The following is a 20,000-nucleotide window of genomic DNA, read 5'->3' as shown; positions in this document are numbered from 1 at the left end:
AGCTCACCATTCAATTTTGACCATGATTCATTCATAGGTGGCTCTACAGTACCCATATTACTGTAACTTCAGTGTAGTGGGGGATTTAGGTTTCAGTCTCTCATAGGTTTCAGGTTCTTGGCGCCACTTGCAATACCGAGCTTGGCCACTACGCCAAAAACTGGCTGTTCCTGGCCATGGGGGCTTGCTTCATGCGCCACTTAACAACTTTCATTGGATGAATGGGCCGCCATCTTTGCATGCCTTATCCACTCCTTCCCCCTCGTTTCTCCTACATTCATTCACACTGCATCTCTTTCGCTCAACCTCTCTTCCTTCCTTCTCTCTCTCACCCTCTCTCTCTCTCTCTCTCTCTCTCTCTCTCCTCCAGGCCCATGAGGCAGTCATTAGAGGCCAGTACCCAGCCCCAGAGGAGACTCTCCAGTTTCTGGCTGCCCTGAGACTACAATACCTCCTCGGGGACTACAACTCCCAGTCCGCCGTGCCTGAGATGTCTCAGATGTTCCCCATGGCCCGGCTGCGCGCCCGCATCCAAAACTCAGCGAAGACCTTCGCGCAGCGGGTCGCTGAGTCGGCAGAAGCTGGAGGAGGAGAACACGCTGGAGGGGTGGATGAGGGAGGAGATCGCCGCGGCCCGGGCCAGCCTGCTGGACAAGTGGAAGAAGCTGCAGGGGATGAGCCAGGAGCAGGCGATGGTCAAATACATGGTCCTGGTCAAAGAGTGGCCCGGCTACGGCTCCACACTCTTCAACGTGGAGGTGAGAGTTCTGTCCGTCCCATCCACTACCCTGATTCTGTGGTGAGGGAAAAAACGCTTTTAATATGACATTTGTCATGGGGGCCTTTCATATTCTGGTCCTCAGTGGGTATGAGGTAAATGTTTCAAGAAGATTTCCTGATCATTGACCTGGAACCGCAACACATGCATACATCCCCTCTTCCTGTGTCCTGTTGTCCAGTGTCGGGACGGAAGCTTCCCTCTGGAGCTGTGGCTGGGAGTGAGCAAGGAGGCCATCTCGGTCTACAAGCGCGGCGAGCCCTGGCCCCTGGAGGTGTTCCCCTACGAGCTCATCCTCTCCTTCGGGGCCCCGCTGGCAAACGCCTACAAGATGACCGTGGAGGGCCGGGAACTGCTGTTTGAAACCAGTCTGGTATGTAGATGCTGAGAATCCCTCCGTTTTGGGAATGTTTAGTATCCAGTCACGTAGAAAATGTAACAGTATTTAGACGTCATTCACTCCTGAGTTAGAGGGCTTTCCCGCCATTTGGTAACACAGGCTGAGAAAACATCTGATTTGATGGCTTTTATACACAGTCGCAATGTGTTATGAATGGAGCTTGTATTGTGGGGTCTGTGGTTGAATGCGCATCATTGAGAGTGTCCACGTCTCTGAGCTGAGACAGTAAGAACCGTCAAGTCCTGACCCTTGTCTGCTCTGTCCCCTAGGTTATGGACATCGCCAAGCTGATGAAAGCTTACATCAGCATGATCGTCAAGAAACGTTACAGCAACTCCCAGTCCGTCAGCAGCCACGGCAGCCAATGCAGTGCCTGGTGAGGCCTTTGCCCCCTGACCCATTCAACCTTTAACCTTTGGTCACCCGCCGACGGCCTGGAGAGGTCGAGAGCGGCCAGCGATCGCCCTGCCAAGACAGCCAGCCTCGTTTTGGAGAAATGCTTTGGGACTCTTTGGGCTGGACAAGGAAACGCATATAACACAGCTCTTATTGTAGCGCTAACCAGCTTGCACTGTCTTTCTGATGCCGTGCTAACGCTTCGTTACGGGGAAGGCGTCCCATTCGATGTCACCGAGGCAGTTCCTGTACGTGTTGAGGAAGGTGAGCAGACAGTCAGAATGTAAAAAGGCAGCATGGATGGAGAGACCACAGGAGACCGCTGTTGTATTTGAACGGGTCAAGCTTCATTTAGACCCACTCCTTTGCCTAGGAAAACTCTGGGACTGCTAACTGGTGATCCTTACTATCTTTGGCGTTACCAAAATATGTAAATATATTCAACTCAGTAGTCAAAAGCATTTCAAGTTCTGTCTTTGAATGCGATGGCGTGTGTTTGTTTGAAGAGGACTTTGCCAGAGACATCGATGTCACACAAGTGCCTGGTTATGAAAACGAACGCAAACCTTTGCTAGAGCAACTTCATACGCTGTTGTACTTCTGGAAAAATAAAATTAAGACAGTAAGAACGGTTCCAGGTTCGTGACACTCTTTGGCAAAGTTGTAGTAGATTCAGAAGGTGCTTTATGTATTTCCCTCAACCGACGGTCTTGTAACGTTCCTGCAACGTCGTTTCAACGACCCACAGCATTTCACTGAGCTCCGCGGGCGGCAGCTCCTCCCAAAGATACGCAGGACTTCTCTAACGCCGTGCCTTCATGTATATTGTGTACACTTGTTCTTTTTGACCTGTTTTGACTCTTAAATGTGCAATGTTATATATATATTATATATATATGAATATAATCAAGTGTCTGTATATTTGATAAATCTCTGCCCTTTCTTTCCTGGATTATGACTACACAGCGATACTGACGAGATAACCTTGTTATTCTCCTCCCAAGTCAGTTTCAAAGCTGACGTTGGAAGTAACATCAGCGATATACAATACTGCTCTCGATGTATCTTTTTTATTCCATTTGTATTAGCTGTGTGATGTATTAAAAATAATGTTTCTAACAATAAATGCATCCATATTTATTGGAGATGTGAGTTATTGTCTGGGGCGTATACGGATCAGAGCTAAAGAGTGAACATTAACTGCTACTGTGAAGAGAGACATCCACTCTCACTTCACAACCCGGCCCAAAAACAACCCCTAGCTCATATCCTTCTTACAGCCGGCTCTAACAGAACTATGGCTGTCATGGCGGAGGCTCCCCTTTGTACAGCGGACCGCTGCCTGCGTCAAGCCTGAATACTAGTTCTACCTCTCTGGTTATCTCTGCTAGGGATCGTTTTCCAACCAGTCAGAAGGGAACTGGAACAGTCTGCAGGACTGGAGGGATATCAAGGGTGACTGGACAGAACTGAACAGAGCCTTTTTATGTTTTAAAGATCCATCTTTTTCTGCACCCTTGATGAGAAAGCAGTAGCTTGATATCAGACAGAACTGACAACTCGTTACACTCCGTTGAGAACTTCAAGAATCAGAGACTTTAGTGGGTGGATTCAAACGTCTGGACACCAGCGAAGAAAGCAGTAGATCTTGGTAGAAACATGAAAATAAAAACAGTACAGCTTTGGGTTGGAACTCACAGGTTGTCTTAGTACCGACGGGGGGGGGGGTCGTGTCCACAGTGGAGAGGGAAGGGCGTGGCCATTAACCTCGCATCACCAGGGTCTCCTCAGGACAGCTTAGCCTGGGGCCTATTCGCTTTGCAGTTGTGGTTTCCGGTCTAAGCGGATAGTGATCCCTCCTTCCAAGAACAAGCCCAACCGTCAACCTGCGATGCAGCAAGGCTAGGTTTCCCTTCACTATCAGTTTCAGATCCTGTCTAAAGCCCGCCTACTCAAAAACTGGATTCGGCGGATGCATAGACCTGCCCTAGACTGGTAAAATGCAAAGCGATTGGCCCCAGACTACCTAGAACCCGCCTACTCCTATAACCCACCTACTTCTAGAACCCGCCTTCTCCTAGAACCCGCCTACTCCTAGAACCCGCCAACTCCTAGAACCCGCCTACTCCAAAATTGTATCTGGCTGATGCAACCTCGCCTTAGCCTGGTAAACCAGACTCTCGATCAAAAATTGATCTAGAGTGAAAACAACACAGATAAATCTGCGATACGTCTGGTTTACCAGGCTAAGGCGAGGCTGCATCCGCCGTATAACATTTTGGAGTAGGCGGGTAAAATTTGCACAATTTGATGAAATCAGTGCCCCCCTGCCCCCCTTTCACTATTGGATGAAATGATTATTCAGGTGTGCCTGATCATTGTGCTGCAGTCAGGCACGCCTGATTAATCACTTCATCCAATAGTGTAGGACAGGAAATAGAGAAGCATGTCTGATTTCAGGAAGTACTGGCATTGTGCATATAGCCTATTGCATCTGCTCAGGAAAATATGGACACTGTAGAAGAATTATTTGATCTAAAGTCAAAAAGGATTTTCCCAGGTTCGCTCCAACAGGTTAAGTCTGATTTATTGAGAAAACATACGAGCGCAAGGACTTCAGGATAACGCATAACGAGTGGTATCCAGCAGAAGTGAAGTAGGCTCGTCTTGCGCCGTCTTATAGTCAAGCAATAACAGGTATGACGCTTCCAGGGATGTGATTGGCTAACCCATCTGTACACGTCATAATAAATTGGTGGACATCATCCACAGTGGTCGAGAATACAGACATGTGACATGAGAAAAAGCGGTAACCCCGTGTCAGCTGTGGATGTTGTAGTAGGTTACACACACACACACACACGTACACACAGACATACACCAGCCCACGTCCGGCTTTAGGCCTGGGCCATAGCAAACACACACCAGTATTTGCCATGTCTCTCCTATGATGTTTTTAGCCTCTCTTACTCTGAAAATGTAATTTAATGTAATTTATTTCTTTATAAATGTTCTAGCCGGTAGACAAATATACTCCAGGAGCTTGCTCGATGTTGAGAGGGGTCAGGGAAGAATTTTTACAGCTCACTTATCTGGCCCCCGGGTGATACTGTTTTTTTGCTTCCCTCTGGAATATGTAAGGGTGGGACGTATGCCCACCTCCCTTGTTCTCTAAAGCGCATTGTGTTGCCTCTGGGTATGAAATGCGCTATACAAATAAAGCTTTGATTGATTGATGTGTTTATTGAGGATGAGATGTCTTTAATATTGTTGTTGTTCACTGATGGAGGGACAGGAGGAGGAAGAGCAGGGAACTTGAGAATTCTCCTTCCGCTATGAAACACTAAAACACCAACTTTTAGAGGTTCACACAACTGCATATCAAATGTTTTTTTTGTGTCCAGAGCAGGCCCCCAGGATTCAAAATCTAAAGTGAAGCCCTATTGAACCATGCCATCTTTGAAAAAAAAAACACGTCATTGACACCTTTGACACGCGCAGTCAAAGGTATTAATGACACGTCCTTGTAGTCCACAAACAGATTGCGTACATGGAAGTATAATATAAACTGTAGACTGCATTGAACATGGCTGCCTATTCATTTCAATGAAAGTTGCTCACCGGCGCATGAAGCCATTTGGCGTAGTGGCCTGTGATGGTCGCATCCACAGCCACACAACTGGTCTGGTAACCCTCTGACCGTACATTACATTCACTCACATTATATTCAGTCATTTAGTTATTATTGAGAAGTTTCCTTTGTTGCAGGCACACCACATGGTCAAACAAACAAATCACATGACAAGTTTTTGGTTCATACATTACACCATCTTTATTTAGCAGTTTGACAGTACATTAGTTCTATTTGTAGCACGCACATTTAGTTACTTTTGTTCAGTTCAATAGGCTATAAGATTTTAGGCATGGTGTCTAATTTGTGTTTGTTTGGAGTTACCAGTGCTGTGGAGGGATGACATGCCAGGCGGGAACAAAAGGGACACGCCCCGCCAGTCTCCGCCCTTAAATAGAGGAGGCGGCCAATTTGGCCGAGTCCAAATGTTGCTGCATTGTGGGGGGATTGTTATGTTTAGTCTGAGTATTTCAGTTATTACTTTGGATCTGTGTATTTGGATCTTCTATTATGATTTATAGTATATTGTAATTATGTTAATCCTTTTTCATAGTTGCCTTATTTTGGTTATTTGTGGGTTAGGTTGTATGTTTGTCTATTGGTTAATGTTATGGAAGCAGCTGCTAGTTGTTGTGAGCCCATGAGCTAACTGGCTATTCTGCTCTTATTGTGCTGGATTAGCATTGGAAGCATTGGAACTGATGTGTCCAAGCAACAAGACCTATCTTAATTTATCTGACATTATTTAATGTAATTTCAATTCACAGCTATTTCAGTGGCATGACTAGCTTCCGTCCTACCAGTCCTGAACAGAAACAAGCCAGACACGCACATAAGCCAGGCTGGACCTGGCCTGGTTTAAATCTATGGCTCAGTTTTATTTTAACTAAAATATGTATGTACCTACATGTATGATACATAATGTCCAATTTGGTGCATTAAAAAGATATAAACAGAACCATAGATAACATTTATCAGTGGGGAAGTTCTCTTTGAACCCATAATGACAAGATTTTTGGGGAGTTAGAGTCTCTGGGCTAAATCAGTTCCAGTTGTGGTCAAAGCTGTTATGCATGTTGGAGTATATAAAAGCGTACTTTTGTCTTTACTTGCACATGCTCTGTGTTCACAGAAACATTGCACAGATCCTGTCCCCTGGACCTTGGAGGACAGTTGGTGTGGATGATGTTCAGGTTAGATATTCTTTTAAATGATTCAACTGAACCATACCATTTGATTGTCAATCCTTTATTGACAGTTGTACTGTACCTTCTTCACACCACAGGGCCTACCAAAGCAAGGATGTTCAAACAACTGTGGGGTGTTTATTTTGATGGTAAGACACTGGCTATTCACTATACATTATATTAGTCCTATGTTCTGTTGTTATAACATATGGAAAGTTATTATTTCTGTGATTTTAGCATGCAACACACTATTGTTATTGCTCATACTACTTGTTTATCATTCTTGACAGTTTTGGGGACTCACTTCCTACAGATTTTACACTACATGCACAACTCCTCCACAAACTCCTGCAGAGCTGGATGCTGATGTCACATGCTGTGACTTCTGGGGGGGCATTATAAGTATTATAACTTGGGGAGTATTGTAACTATTATAATTATTATCATAACTATGCTAAACTTCCCCTATATCTTAACTGACAGTCCGCTCTGTACATTGTTATGGAGGCCCGGTATGATGATGATGGTGTTAGGGGGCGGGCTCGGAGCACGTCACCAGCGCTCTCCGTGCGCTCCGACCTGCCGTCTACCTCAGCGCGCTCCACTAGGGCGTTGGCTAGGCAACGGCACACCTGGGCTCAATCCCCAATCAGCACACCTGAGACTGACGAGCAGCAACCCCTACAAAAGCCTCGTTGACCAGCCTGCCGGTGCCAGAACGTGGCCACCTACCCGGTTTGTCTCCAGCCTTTTTTCTTGCCTGATCATTTTCCCGGCGTGTTTTGTGTCTCATCCTCGTCTGTGTTGTTTTCCTAAGGACCCCCAGCTCATACAGTATGTCTCCTCTCGTCTCTCCCCGGAATCCCAGCCCCTCCCGTTGTCTCCCTGAAACCCCTGCCCCTCACGTGCCTACCTGGAACCCCTGCCCCTCCTTTGCCTACCTGGAACCCCTGCCCCTCCCATGCCTACCTGGAACCCCTGCCCCTCCCATGCCTACCTGGAACCCCTGCCCCTCCCATGCCTACCTGGAACCCCTGCCCCTCCCATGCCTACCTGGAACCCCTGCCCCTCCCATGCCGACCTGGAACCCCTGCCCCTCCCGTTGTCTCCCTGAAACCCCTCAGACCGAACCCCTGAACTCGACCCTGGCTCTGCTCACGGACCCCTTTGGATCACGGACATTGTTCTGACGCCTGAGCACATAGTCCAACGCCCCACCGTTCATATTTGATTTGATTTATTGATTTGCTGAGGGACACTGCAAGTTAATGAACAATCACTATAGGATTACAGAGCAATGCAGATAGCAAATGGAAACTATCCAGGTTGTAGCCAGAAGCTAATTTCCACCTGTAGTCCCTGGGAAGATGTCCCCTAAAAATAAGAATACAAAACTAAAAACATACATCAAGATACAGAAAAATCAAAATACAGTGGCAATATACGATACAATACAATAGTTATACATAATATACATACTGCACCACGCCTGGTTACTCACATCTACTCACAGCCTAACACTGCACCCACACATCATTACGTGCAATGTCCTTCTGTATAGTTGCTCGCTGGCTTTTCACCAGTGCCTCAAACATCCTTTCTGAGCGAGGGACCACATCAGCTGTCAGTGGCCTACTGTTGTGTCACTAGGCACACCTTGCACCAAAAATACAACTTCTCCATTTCCAACATACATTTCCTTCTTTCTCTTCCTCCCTCAAGTCGTTCTACTAACATTCTCTTGTACTTTGCAGAACATTTAAAACAAAATGCAGGAAAAATAAAATACAGGAATAAAAGTTACAGTGCAGTGTATGAATAAATAATTATTTGATTTAATAAAAAGCGGCAGCAAAAAGAAGTCTTCAATAATAAAATTAAAGATAAATACAATCATTAAAACACTTGTTCTAAACGTGTCCTCCTGTACCAGTGGTATTGTGGTTGCAGTCTTCCTGCGTGGTTCCTAAAGTGTTTTTTTGTCTTCCTGTGCAGTTCCCAAAGCTCAATACACCAACATGTGTGCTACAAAAGTCAACTATACAGTAAATTATACTATAGACTTAAGTATTATAAAATATAAATAGTATCTCCACTCATGACACTGAAGCAGCTGCTCTGAAAGCATCTCTAATATGAGACACGGGATACGAGACCCTCGCGGGCCAAATATAATTACACTGCGGGCCAAATTTGGCCAGAGTTTGACACCCCTGACAAAGTAATTGTGAGTAAAATAAATGATTGGCTTTATATTCTAAAAAAAAGTATTACAATAGGACCGACTGGCTTTAATGTTGAGCATGTTTCTAATAGTGGCTCAAAGTGATCATGACAGCTGGCCATGAGTGAAATGATGTGAAAATATTTACAATTCACAAATGTCACAAAAAAGAACACAGTGAATACAGTAAATACATACCATAAAATTACTTTTGACCACTGGTATACTCTTGTATGTAAGATAACATCTCATAAACATGAAACAACAACAACAACAAAAACATGTCCACTTCCCCAAAGTGTTAAAATGATTAAACAATTAATTGCCTTTTGGCTGACATGAGTTTTCTATGAGAACGACTTGACAGTCTGTGTCTTTATACAGTAATTTTCAATGTGGGGCCAAAAACGCCTCCAGTTGTTATATAGGTACAAATATGTTGTTTTAGGTCAGCTTCAGGTTTCTACAGTACTTTCTCTTTGCTGCTTGACTCCTCTGGACACTCTGCTTGTCAGCATTCCTTGGTTTTGGTGTTGGGTAAAGAGTCCAGCCATATCATTCATGATTCACTTCTCTGTGTGCAATATAATCATGTCTTCAGTTTTTAATTGTGTGGTGTCCATGGTCACCATGTTGGCAAGCGGTCATTTAATCCAAACGACGCTAGGCAGGGAGTGTAGCATGCTTCACTTTTGGTTTAGTATCTTGTTCAGCACTCTGTGAAAAAACCTGTGAAACGCTGTGAAAATTATGTATGATTGACTGTTTAAATAATGCAGGGATATAATTTGATAGATTTATGATTGACGGTTTGAATGATTCAGGGATATTATTTGATAGATTTATGATTGACGGTTTGAATGATGCAGGGGTATCATTGTGTCCTGTGTAACGTGTGGGCTGACCTTTGATGACCTCTAACCTCTACAGTGAAGTGTCTTGGTTCAACAAACACACAGAAATTCTATTTCATATACAGTATACTAACACACACACACACACACACACACACACACACACACACACACACACACACAATAGGAGGAGTTGATGTAGCTCTCAGTTATATACAGCTTCTCTTAGTAACTGGTGATGCAAAGAGTCTGGAGCATTTCTGACGATATTCTGTCCAAAGTCGCTCCATAGTTTTATGGTTTCAATATTTAGGGACTTCTCCAGACTGGTTTGTCTGGACAGGTTGGTTTCCGGGTACAAAAAATGAAATAATTCATCAAATAATTCAGAACCGAACACTAAAGGAATGCAGCTTGTTTCCAGGTTAGCTTCAGTGTGATGGATGTGAAAACATGTTGCTTTTTCTCTGCCAGCCGGCCTGCCTGTGTGTCTGTAAGTAAGTAAGTAAGTAAGTTTTATTTATATAGCGCCTTTCACAGCACAAATGCACAAAGCGCTTTACAACACAAATAACACATAAAAAGGGAAGAAAGAGCGACATACAAAATGCAATACATACAAAATACAAGGCAATTACGACATACAAAATACATTGAGGGGAGGGGGGAGGGAAATTACCATACAGGCAGCCAGCCTCGACAAGCAGCCATACAATCGGCGCGGCCAATAACCTGACAGCACTGTACTGTAATGAGAGAGGGGGGGGGAGGGAATATCTGTCTGTTTGTCTACCTGTAAAGTCTTCCTGCCTATATAGGAGCTGGATAAGTGGGTGGAGGGGCATTGAGGTGCACTTAAGCTGTAATGACCCCTAAGCCCAATAGGAGGTGCTACATATCCTCCTGCCCACCCCTTATGCCCCAGCCACAGTGCACACTTGTTCTGCTCCTGTGATCAGAATCACCTCACCTAGCAACAGATGACATGGTAAGAACAACTCTCACATAAAATCTGCCATTGGCTGATGAGAGATTAGTGAAGTGAAAGTGGAGTTGTGGGACTTTCCAGACCTCATGTCTTTCAGTGGAGGGGAAGCTGGAGGTAAACACCCTGCTGTAGCAGCACTGACCGGCCCTGAGATGAGGAACAGGACAGACCACAGAACATGGAACAGACCTCTGTCATATCATCACACAGTACAGAAACTCACACCATGGTCCAGGTTGAACAATAGAGAAATGAACATTTATAAATCTAAATATCAGTCATTTTGAAGAGATACAGACAGATAAAGCCAAGTTGTTTTTATTTAAATTCAACTCTCTTTCTAGACATGTTCAATGTTATTCATTCACTCAGGGGGTGGTTGGGTTTCTAAGTACAGTAGTGTTTGACCAGGTACGCATATTACCATCAGATGAAGAGTTTCCTGCACCTGAAGGCTGTTGTTATGAAGATGACTGGTTTAAACTGACTGTACAAATGACTGTAATATAAACTATAACTAGCCTACAGCTGGTTGGCTGATAAAGTAGGTTGGACACATGGCCAGAATTTAAAGACTTCCTGTAGGTTAGACGATAGGTACTTTGCCACAGTTGTTGTTTTCAGCGGGGGGGGGGGGGCATTTGAAATAATTCATCAAATAATTCAGAAAAAAAGACTTAAGGACTTTTGGTTGAGCTCCACAAGTCATTTTTTTCTGGGAAGGCGTGTCCTACTCTCCGATTGTCAAATAAAGATGTTTTTTTGCTTGCTGTATCACAAATGTATTTGATTTATGATTGACTGTTTGAATGATACAGTCACATCATTTGATTGATTTATGATTGATTGTTTGAATGACTGCTGTGAGGTGACAGTACTAGGTACTGCGCCACCTGTTTGAATGATTGACTGTTTTGAATGAGGCAGGGGTATCATGTGATTGATTTATGATTGACTGAATGATACGGGTGTATCATTGTGTTCTGTGTAACGTGTAGGCTGACCTTTGATGCCCTCAGTACAGGTCCTAGCTAACCAAACACACGGAAATGATATTTTATATACTGTAACACTGTACACTGACACACGCACGCACAGACACACATCTTCTGGTAGCTCCAGAATACATGTTCATGATCAGCTTCCATACGCCCACATACCCTCCAGAATAGTTGTTGTATAGATAGAAGCCTTCCTCTTAACTTTGTTGCTCTAAAAAATCTGACGATATTCTTCTGTCTTAAGTCGCTCCATAGTTTTATGGTTTCAATGTTTAGGGACTTCTCCAGACTGGTTTGTCTGGACAGCCTGGTTTCTGTGATACAGGATCAGTGAGATTCTCACCCCAACAGTTGATGTAAGTGGATAGGAACGTAGCCATAATCTTTCTATGTTGTTGTTTTCAGGGGGTAGATTGATTCAATTATGCGTTTTGTCAGTACTTGTGTTATCATATTAATGTAAAAAGGTAAAATAATTAATTGAATAATTCCGTCATGCATTCTCACTTTTACATGATAGCCATTAGTCATCTAGTTCTACTATAACTGAAGCATATAATCAGCCACTTCCCTAATGGCATTATAGGCTTCATGTTATGTACTGTACACTTTCAAGTCCCCATCAATCTGATGATCATTATCTTCTTTTTACATAAAGACCTTTATGTGAGAGGCCTCTGATACCCCAACTCTATGTATTCTATCCCTGCGTTACCTGCTAAGTTCTCATCCACTGTGCATTTACACTACAAGCCTGAACAGCCATGTGAGCGTCTACCTAGATACAGATGATGAGGCTGGAAATGACTCATCTGATTGGTCCAAGGGTCCTACACAAGAGACAAAAGAGAGAGAAAAGAAATGTTCAGTTCAGTGTATAATTCAAGTCTTCTCAGTTCTCCTCTCTGTGAAGAAATGAGATCAACAACAATTACATGCTTTGCTTGATAAATAAAACATTTTTGGTGGAAATACATCATAGTCTTTCATCATAATGTCTCAGGTTTGTAGTTTTCAAACAGAAACACTTCTCCAGATGCAAATGTTTCAAGAGCTTGTTCTTCGACATCAGTCCCTCCCATATTGTAAACATGAATCATTTTCCCGGTATCTCATTTGATCCCAAGCACACGGTCCATAAGCAGATACACACATTGTGGCATAGGCATGGCACGGATCAGCTCAGACCTTGTTTTGCTGAGGAAATCTTGCACGACTGGCCAAAATGGCTACTCAGGATATTGTTGATTTGGATCTAATTGGTTTGAGTTTTAAGTGGTCAGTTGATACCTGTGCTATTCCTTGTGCTGCCCTATAAAGAGATATGTCTGTCTGTTGCTGTAACACTGTCAATATGGTTGGCATGGCTGAATTTAGGAGAACTGAGTGTGACAACCTGAAGAGCCAAACATGATGAGTAAACAACGCTCTAACTCAATACAAAGTAAAACTGAATTAAATGTTTGTCAATGTTTAAAAACAATGCTGTATTTATGTAAATGACTGTGTTCTGATTGAGAATTAACTGTTAGTGACCGACCATACAGTAATGATGAAAGTACAATGTTTGACCTCTGCCTAGCAACATGTGACATGTGTTTTTCTGAAGCAGAGATTGGTTGGTTTGGTTAAGAGTCAGTTTATTATCTGAGTGCTCTGCTCTCTTTCATCTAGTTGAGAAGTTGAACGCTGGAGGAACATGTCCTTGTCAACTGTGTTTTCCATTTGCATGGCTGTGGTTCTGTCCACGCAAAAAGCAGGTAGGCTACATTATCATAAACTACACACCGTGAGTCTGTATAATACAGTCTGTATAAAGTCTATTGTATTACCAGGTATAATTAGCTTTCCATCAATGAACTTATGACAGTGATCTTATTGTTGAATATTGTTTCATATAACATTTGTATTGAATGTTTCTGAATTGTTCTTTGACATGATTATCATGAATTATGAGAAAATAAAGTGTGTAATGAATTCAGATGAAAACTGTAATTATGCATTATTTGTTCTTCAATATTTCAGATGGATATGAGAACTACGTGGTGAAACACTGCTTATACTCTACAGAGCAACCGCATGAGTACATATACTCTCATATTTATAATAAGATTGAGTATCTCAGGTTCAACAGCACTAAGGGCAGGTTTGAGGGATACACTGAGCTTGGTCTGCATAATGCTAAGATCTTGAATGATGATCCTGCTGAAATGGCTGTTATGCGAGGGGTGCTGGAGCATGTCTGCAAGCACAACGCTGAGCTCCACCTCTCTGCCGTACTGGAGAAGACAGGTGAGCTGCCCTCCTCACCACAACAACATCACATCTCTCACTCACCAGATGATACGACACCTCTTTCATCTGTTCACTACAAAACCTATAATGAAGCTTCTGTCTGGTGGATATGTTACGGTCAATGTGAGAAAACGGGGAATGTGAGCTTTTCCCGGTTATTGCGCACATCCCCGACCTCGCGGGGAATGTAGGAGGAACATGTGCGTTTCTCACATCTCCCGGGTAATGTGCACATTCCCCCACCTTGAGGGAGATGTGAGAAATTGGTTAGTATTCCTCACATCTCCCGTACGGTCGGGGATTGTGCACATTAACCGGGAAATGCTTACAATTCCCGACCTTGCGGTAAATCTAGGAAAGTCCAACCGCATGCAAAACCTCTGCGCAGCCGGTGGGAGAGGGCTCGTGCGCTTAGAGAGTTTAAAGACCAATAATAGAGTAGACATATTAAAGACCAATAATAGAGTAGACATACTAAAGACCAATAATAGAGTAGACATATTAAAGACCAATAATAGAGTAGACATATTAAAGACCAATAATAGAGTAGACATATTAAAGACCAATAATAGAGTAGACATATTAAAGACCAATAATAGAGTAGACATATTAAAGATCAATAATAGAGTAGACATATTAAAGACCAATAATAGAGTAGACATATTAAATATCAATAATAGAGTAGACATATTAAAGATCAATAATAGAGTAGACATATTAAAGACCAATAATAGAGTAGACATATTAAAGACCAATAATAGAGTATATATAATAAAGACCAATAATACAGAATATATAATAAAGACCAATAATACAGTATATATAATAAAGACCAATAATACAGTATATATAATAAAGACCAATAATAGAGTTAATTAATAGCGAACAGAACCCTGATCAATATGATATGAATGATAGTGTTATATGAACTAATGTGTTGCTGTTTTTCCTCCACTATCAGTGGAGCCCTCTGTCAAACTTCTCTCAGTGACCCCCTCTAGTGGCAGACACCCTGCCATGCTGGTGTGCAGCGCCTATGACTTCTACCCCAAAAAGATCAGAGTGACCTGGAAGAGGGATGGACAGGAAGTGACCTCAGACGTGATCTCCACTGAGGAGTCGGTCAACGGTGACTGGTACTACCAGTTCCACTCCCAACTGGAGTACACGCCCAGATCCGGGGAGAAGATCTCCTGCATGGTGGAGCACGCCAGCCTGGACAGACCCCTCGTGAAGCACTGGGGTGAGTTCACTGTCCAGCTGTTGTTAGGGTGTTGTCATGGTGTAGTAGGGTGAGTTCACTGTCCAGCTGTTGTTAGGGTGTTGTCATGGTGTACTAGGGTGAGTTCACTGCTCAGCTGTTGTTAGGGTGTTGTCATGGTGTACTAGGGTGAGTTCACTGCTCAGCTGTTGTTAGGGTGTTGTCATGGTGTACTAGGGTGAGTTCACTGTCCAGCTGTTGTTAGGGTGTTGTCATGGTGTACTGGGGTGAGTTCAGGTGAGCAGGGTACGAGTGCTGTGTTGTGGCTGGGTACCTGAGTGACCCTGACTGTGACTGTGTGTGCTAGCGTATGATAGATGGTGGTCTGTCAGAAGCTACATACAGGACAGCTACAGTGTCATCACATGCTAACAGAAGGGTCATTTCTCCTTGACAGACCCGTCCCTGCCTGAGTCTGAGAGGAATAAGATCGCCATCGGGGCGTCTGGGCTGGTGCTGGGACTGGTCTTTGCACTGGCTGGACTCATCTACTACCAGAAGAAGAAATCCAATGGTGAGTCATCAGCTGTGTGTAGAGAACATGTACAGTCTTCATAGTCATCTGTGTGTAGAGAACATGTACAGTCTTCATAGTCATCCAGTCTTCACAGACATCTGTGTGTTATGTACGCAGCATCTGTAAAATAATCATGATGTAAGAAAGATTGACTTATACATTGAGAGATGTATTTTTCAAGAATACTGCTCCTGTGTTCAGTGGATGGTGGCAGCAATGTTGATTTATTTGTTGAAATATCACATAGTGATTGTGTCACCTCTGTCTCTTCACCCTCTCTGTGTTTATTTCACAGGGCGGATGCTGGTGCCTGCTAGCTAAGGTGAGACTCCTCTTGTCACAGAAAAGTTTCACCAACTACTACAACTGACTGTGCCTGATGGTCATTGTAACGGTTTTCTTTTATCTTCTCAGGTTTGCAGGTCTGTTTCTGAATCCACTGCTGAACTAGACCTGATATTAGAGCTTCCTTCTAACCAGAAATCTCAGTTCAAATGAAATAACGCTAAAATGCTTGAGCGTAATACAATATCTTTGCTCCATATTAACCAATACTGTCTTAAGAAGGCCATACACATGTGTTATGAGTTTGTCTCTCTATATGCAACAAAAATATTCCCTTTAATACGCAAATAATGCATTGTCCTGTGTGTTATTAATCAATAATGCACTGTCCTGGGTGTTATTAATCAATAATGCACTGTCCTGGGTGTTATTAATCAATAATGCACTGTCCTGTGTGTTATTAATCAATAATGCACTGTCCTGGGTGTAATTAATCAATAATGCACTGTCCTGGGTGTTATTAATCAATAATGCACTGTCCTGGGTGTTATTAATCAATAATGCACTGTCCTGTGTGTTATTAATCAATAATGCACTGTCCTGGGTGTTATTAATCAATAATGCACTGTCCTGGGTGTAATTAATCAATAATGCACTGTCCTGGGTGTTATTAATCAATAATGCACTGTCCTGGGTGTTATTAATCAACTGTACCAGGGTTATAAGATCCACATATCAATAATAGTCATGTATGAGAGTTGGAGTCATTTCCCTCTGGTTTCTAGTCTAAACTGGGTGTCTGTGGAGAAACAGCATTAGCAGGACAAGTGACTGGAGGACATCCTGAGTCTGACACCAAACATCACTGACAACTTCAGACACTCTTTGTGGCAGGTTAGAGGTCTGTACAAAGGCCTGTTGACTTGGTTCCTACAGGTCTTAACCTGTCTCTGCTAGAGGATAACCAGGCCAAGGTTTATCACACTGTATCCATCCTTTGCCAACAAATATGCATGATTGTAATGTTACAGTATATTCACCTTAAGTCAATAATCTACATGAGAATCCACTGTACTTGGGAGCTTCAGGACTGCTTCAACTTCAGGACAGGTCTTCAAACCTAACATATACTCCAGTATGAGAGTCCTTGTTGCACTAATGTATTGCTTTTTTTCACCATGTATTAACTAATGATTAACATACAGTCAAGTGTTGGTAAATGTATGATAATGATAATCTAATGTTGGCATTCAGAGGGGAGTAAACTACTGTTCAGGAGAATAACTCAGTTGTATTCTTTGTTTTCATTTGTTTGTGAGATACAGGAGTGTTATCAGCTAAAGCTTGCCTTGTGTCTAATGTTAGAGCAAGTCAACTATTACAGTACGCATAGCTCTGTTTAGATGAACTATTACACTTCAGTTGGTGTCTGTTTAAATGAACTAGGCTATTACAGTACGGTTGTAGTCTGTTTAAATGAACTAGGCTATTACAGTACGGTTGGTGTCTGTTTAAATGAACTAGGCTATTACAGTACGGTTGTAGTCTGTTTAAATGAACTAGGCTATTACAGTACGGCTGGTGTCTGTTTAAATGAACTTTTACAGTAGTCTACGGCTGGTGTCTGTTTAAATGAACTAGGCTATTACAGTACGGTTTGTGTCTGTTTAAATGAACTAGGCTATTACAGTACGGTTGGTGTCTGTTTAAATGAACTAGGCTATTACAGTACGGTTGGTGTCTGTTTAAACGTGGTGGTGGTTTCAGGTTCTGTTATTGGACTATAACATTAGCTTAATGATTGATACAAAATGTCTTTCTCTTATAATTATTTTACCTCTTGCTTAGCGTGTGCACACTCTACTGTAGGAGCTAACAGATGAACATCTTACCTGTTTGATGTAGAATGTGACTAATAAAGAACATGTCACTACTTCTGGTGTCTTGTCACTACAAGAGGACTTTGTGATAACATTGTGCCACTTTTGACCTCAATATTACTATTAGTAGTGTGATGCCCGCAAAAGTTTGGACCACATGTCAGGACCAAAATTAATTTACTGCCTGATATAAGAAACATATTCATAGAAATTTCTGCACTGTAAGTCAAGTCACAATTATGTTTGGTTTCTGTGATTTATTGCGCAAGACAAGCCAATTAAGCTAATTAGCAAAGCTAATTTCTTACAGTGTATATGTTACGTTCCACTTTAGTTAGGCCTACAGTCCAATATGTTTGTCCGTTTCGTGCTTTTGTTCTCTCTTTCTTGCTCTCCTTGAGTTCTAGGCTCCTGTTCCCCATTGGTCGTCTGTCCTGTCCGTCATCGTTAGCTGTGCTGGCAATCATCCCTGTTCCACGTGCCGCCAGCTAATCGTCTCGTCCTGTCAGCCAATCATCTCATTGTGTCACTTTACTGTTGTCCAATCAGGGTGTTCTGCTGTTTATTTAAACCTTTGTCTCCCCTGTATGTTTAGGTAGTGGCATTTGATTTTTGTTAGGTAGGCTGTCTGTTCTGTTTTGTACTCCTAGATTCATGTTATTACCTCACGTTCTGTTCTGTCTTTGTAGCCCCTTTTTGTTATGGGTTTATGTCTGTCCTGTTGTTCCGGTCCCCCCATAGTTAGTTCCAGGGGAGGGTTAGGGAGGTAGGCTAGCGGCCCATGAGTTTACATTCTCACACGTAGGTAACTCGAATGTCTAAATACACCAGGTAAGCTTCTTTGGTCAGGTGCTACCTTTTGTATTTTAGTGGGCTTAGTCTAGGAGGGATAGTTTAGGGATGGATAGTGAGGACGATGGTTTGTACATCTAGGTAAGTAAGTGATTAGGGTAGTGTTCAAGGGATTAGAATAGGAACGGGTTTAGGTACTTTGTTATTTTGGCACCTGTACCGCCCCTCCCCTTAGCTTGTCCTGAGGAGAGCTTGTCCTCATGTTTTCGTTGTCTCGTTACCCGTCTCTTACAGTATCACCTTTTTGGTACCACAATAAACCAAACACGGTTATTGTTCCTTGGTCGTCCGTCTACCTTTTTGGATATTAGTTGTGTTTGTTTTTGCCACTGCTGCCATTAGTCTGCTTTACATTACCCATACTTGGCCACACGCGGGCACTGCTTGTTGCGGTTGCCCCTCTCCCTCTACACCCCTAAACATAACAGCCTGAGAGGAGACGTAACACACACACACACTACTGCTGTACACAAACACACTCACACACACACACGCTACTGCTGTACACACACACACACACACACACTACTGCTGTACACACAGAAACACGCAGGCATGCGCACACACACACACTACTGCTGTACACACACACACACAAACACACACACATGTAAAATTAGGGTTTAGCCTACAGCGGATCAATGGTCAGGGTTAGATAACGTGACTTTATTAACAGTGTGTTCTTGTGGGCGACGTTAGTATCGGTGTTTCTTGCGGCCTGTTTGTGCTCGACCTCACTCTCCCTGGGTCTGTCGCCCCTCTCTCTCTCAGGCTGGCTCCACAAGGAGATGAAGAACAGCAGCCGCGCCTCCCTGAAGCTGAAGAAACGCTGGTTCCTGCTTACCCACAATTCCCTGGATTACTACAAGAGCTCAGAGCGCAACGCGCTGAAGCTGGGCACCCTGGTGATCAACAGCCTGTGCTCCGTGGTGCAGCCGGACGAGAAGGTCTTCAAAGAGACGGGTCAGAATGTGCTACGTGCTAACACGCTAACATGCTACAGTGTTTCTACGCAACGACACGCTGTTAGCATTCTGCAGCGTTTTACGACACGCCTCTCATGTTATTGTGTGTCACGTAATTAGCATGCTAGTCAAACACAACGCCGTGTTATTTTCATGTAACGATATGCTACCACATCATGCTTGTATGCTAGTATGCTACGTTAGAGTGTCTGATAAGGAAATGCTACGTAGAACACAATCCATCCAGCTTTATTGAGAATCGGTGGTTTAAACAGACCACGCCCCCTTATGTCCTAAATCCTCGTGCCCCTCCCCCAGGTTACTGGAACTTGACCGTGTACGGTCGCAAGCACTCGTACCACCTCTACAGTAAGCTGCTGAACGAGGCCACGCGCTGGGCCAGCGCCATCCAGAACGCCATCGACACCAAGGTCCCCATCGACACCCCGACCCAGCAGCTCATCCACGACATCAAGGTAAAGAGGG

The 20,000-nt window shown here is 43.3% G+C and overlaps 2 protein-coding genes across 2 annotated transcripts in view; both read left to right on the top strand.

The window, feature by feature from the left end:
- Positions 1-20,000, top strand: part of LOC311325268 (unconventional myosin-X-like) — a gene marked incomplete at its 5' end in the record, with an annotated part of 34,754 nt that overhangs the window by 9,770 nt on the left and 4,984 nt on the right. The window contains 2 exons of the mRNA XM_084457935.1: positions 19,321-19,512; positions 19,833-19,990. Coding sequence (XP_084314061.1) covers positions 19,321-19,512; positions 19,833-19,990 — 350 coding nt within the window. The remainder of the gene's footprint in view (positions 1-19,320; positions 19,513-19,832; positions 19,991-20,000) is intronic.
- LOC311325200 (H-2 class II histocompatibility antigen, I-E beta chain-like) lies at positions 1,803-15,853 on the top strand (the record flags this gene model as incomplete). Its single annotated transcript, XM_084457870.1, has 5 exons — positions 1,803-1,838; positions 13,571-13,751; positions 14,716-14,997; positions 15,413-15,529; positions 15,828-15,853. The coding sequence occupies 5 exons, from the start codon at positions 1,803-1,805 to the stop codon at positions 15,851-15,853; spliced, it is 642 nt and encodes a 213-aa protein (XP_084313996.1).

Source organism: Borostomias antarcticus (genome assembly GCF_949987555.1).
Source record: "Borostomias antarcticus genome assembly, chromosome: 24".
Classification (NCBI taxonomy): Eukaryota; Metazoa; Chordata; class Actinopteri; order Stomiiformes; family Stomiidae; genus Borostomias; species Borostomias antarcticus.
This window is presented reverse-complemented; position numbering and strand designations above follow the sequence as displayed.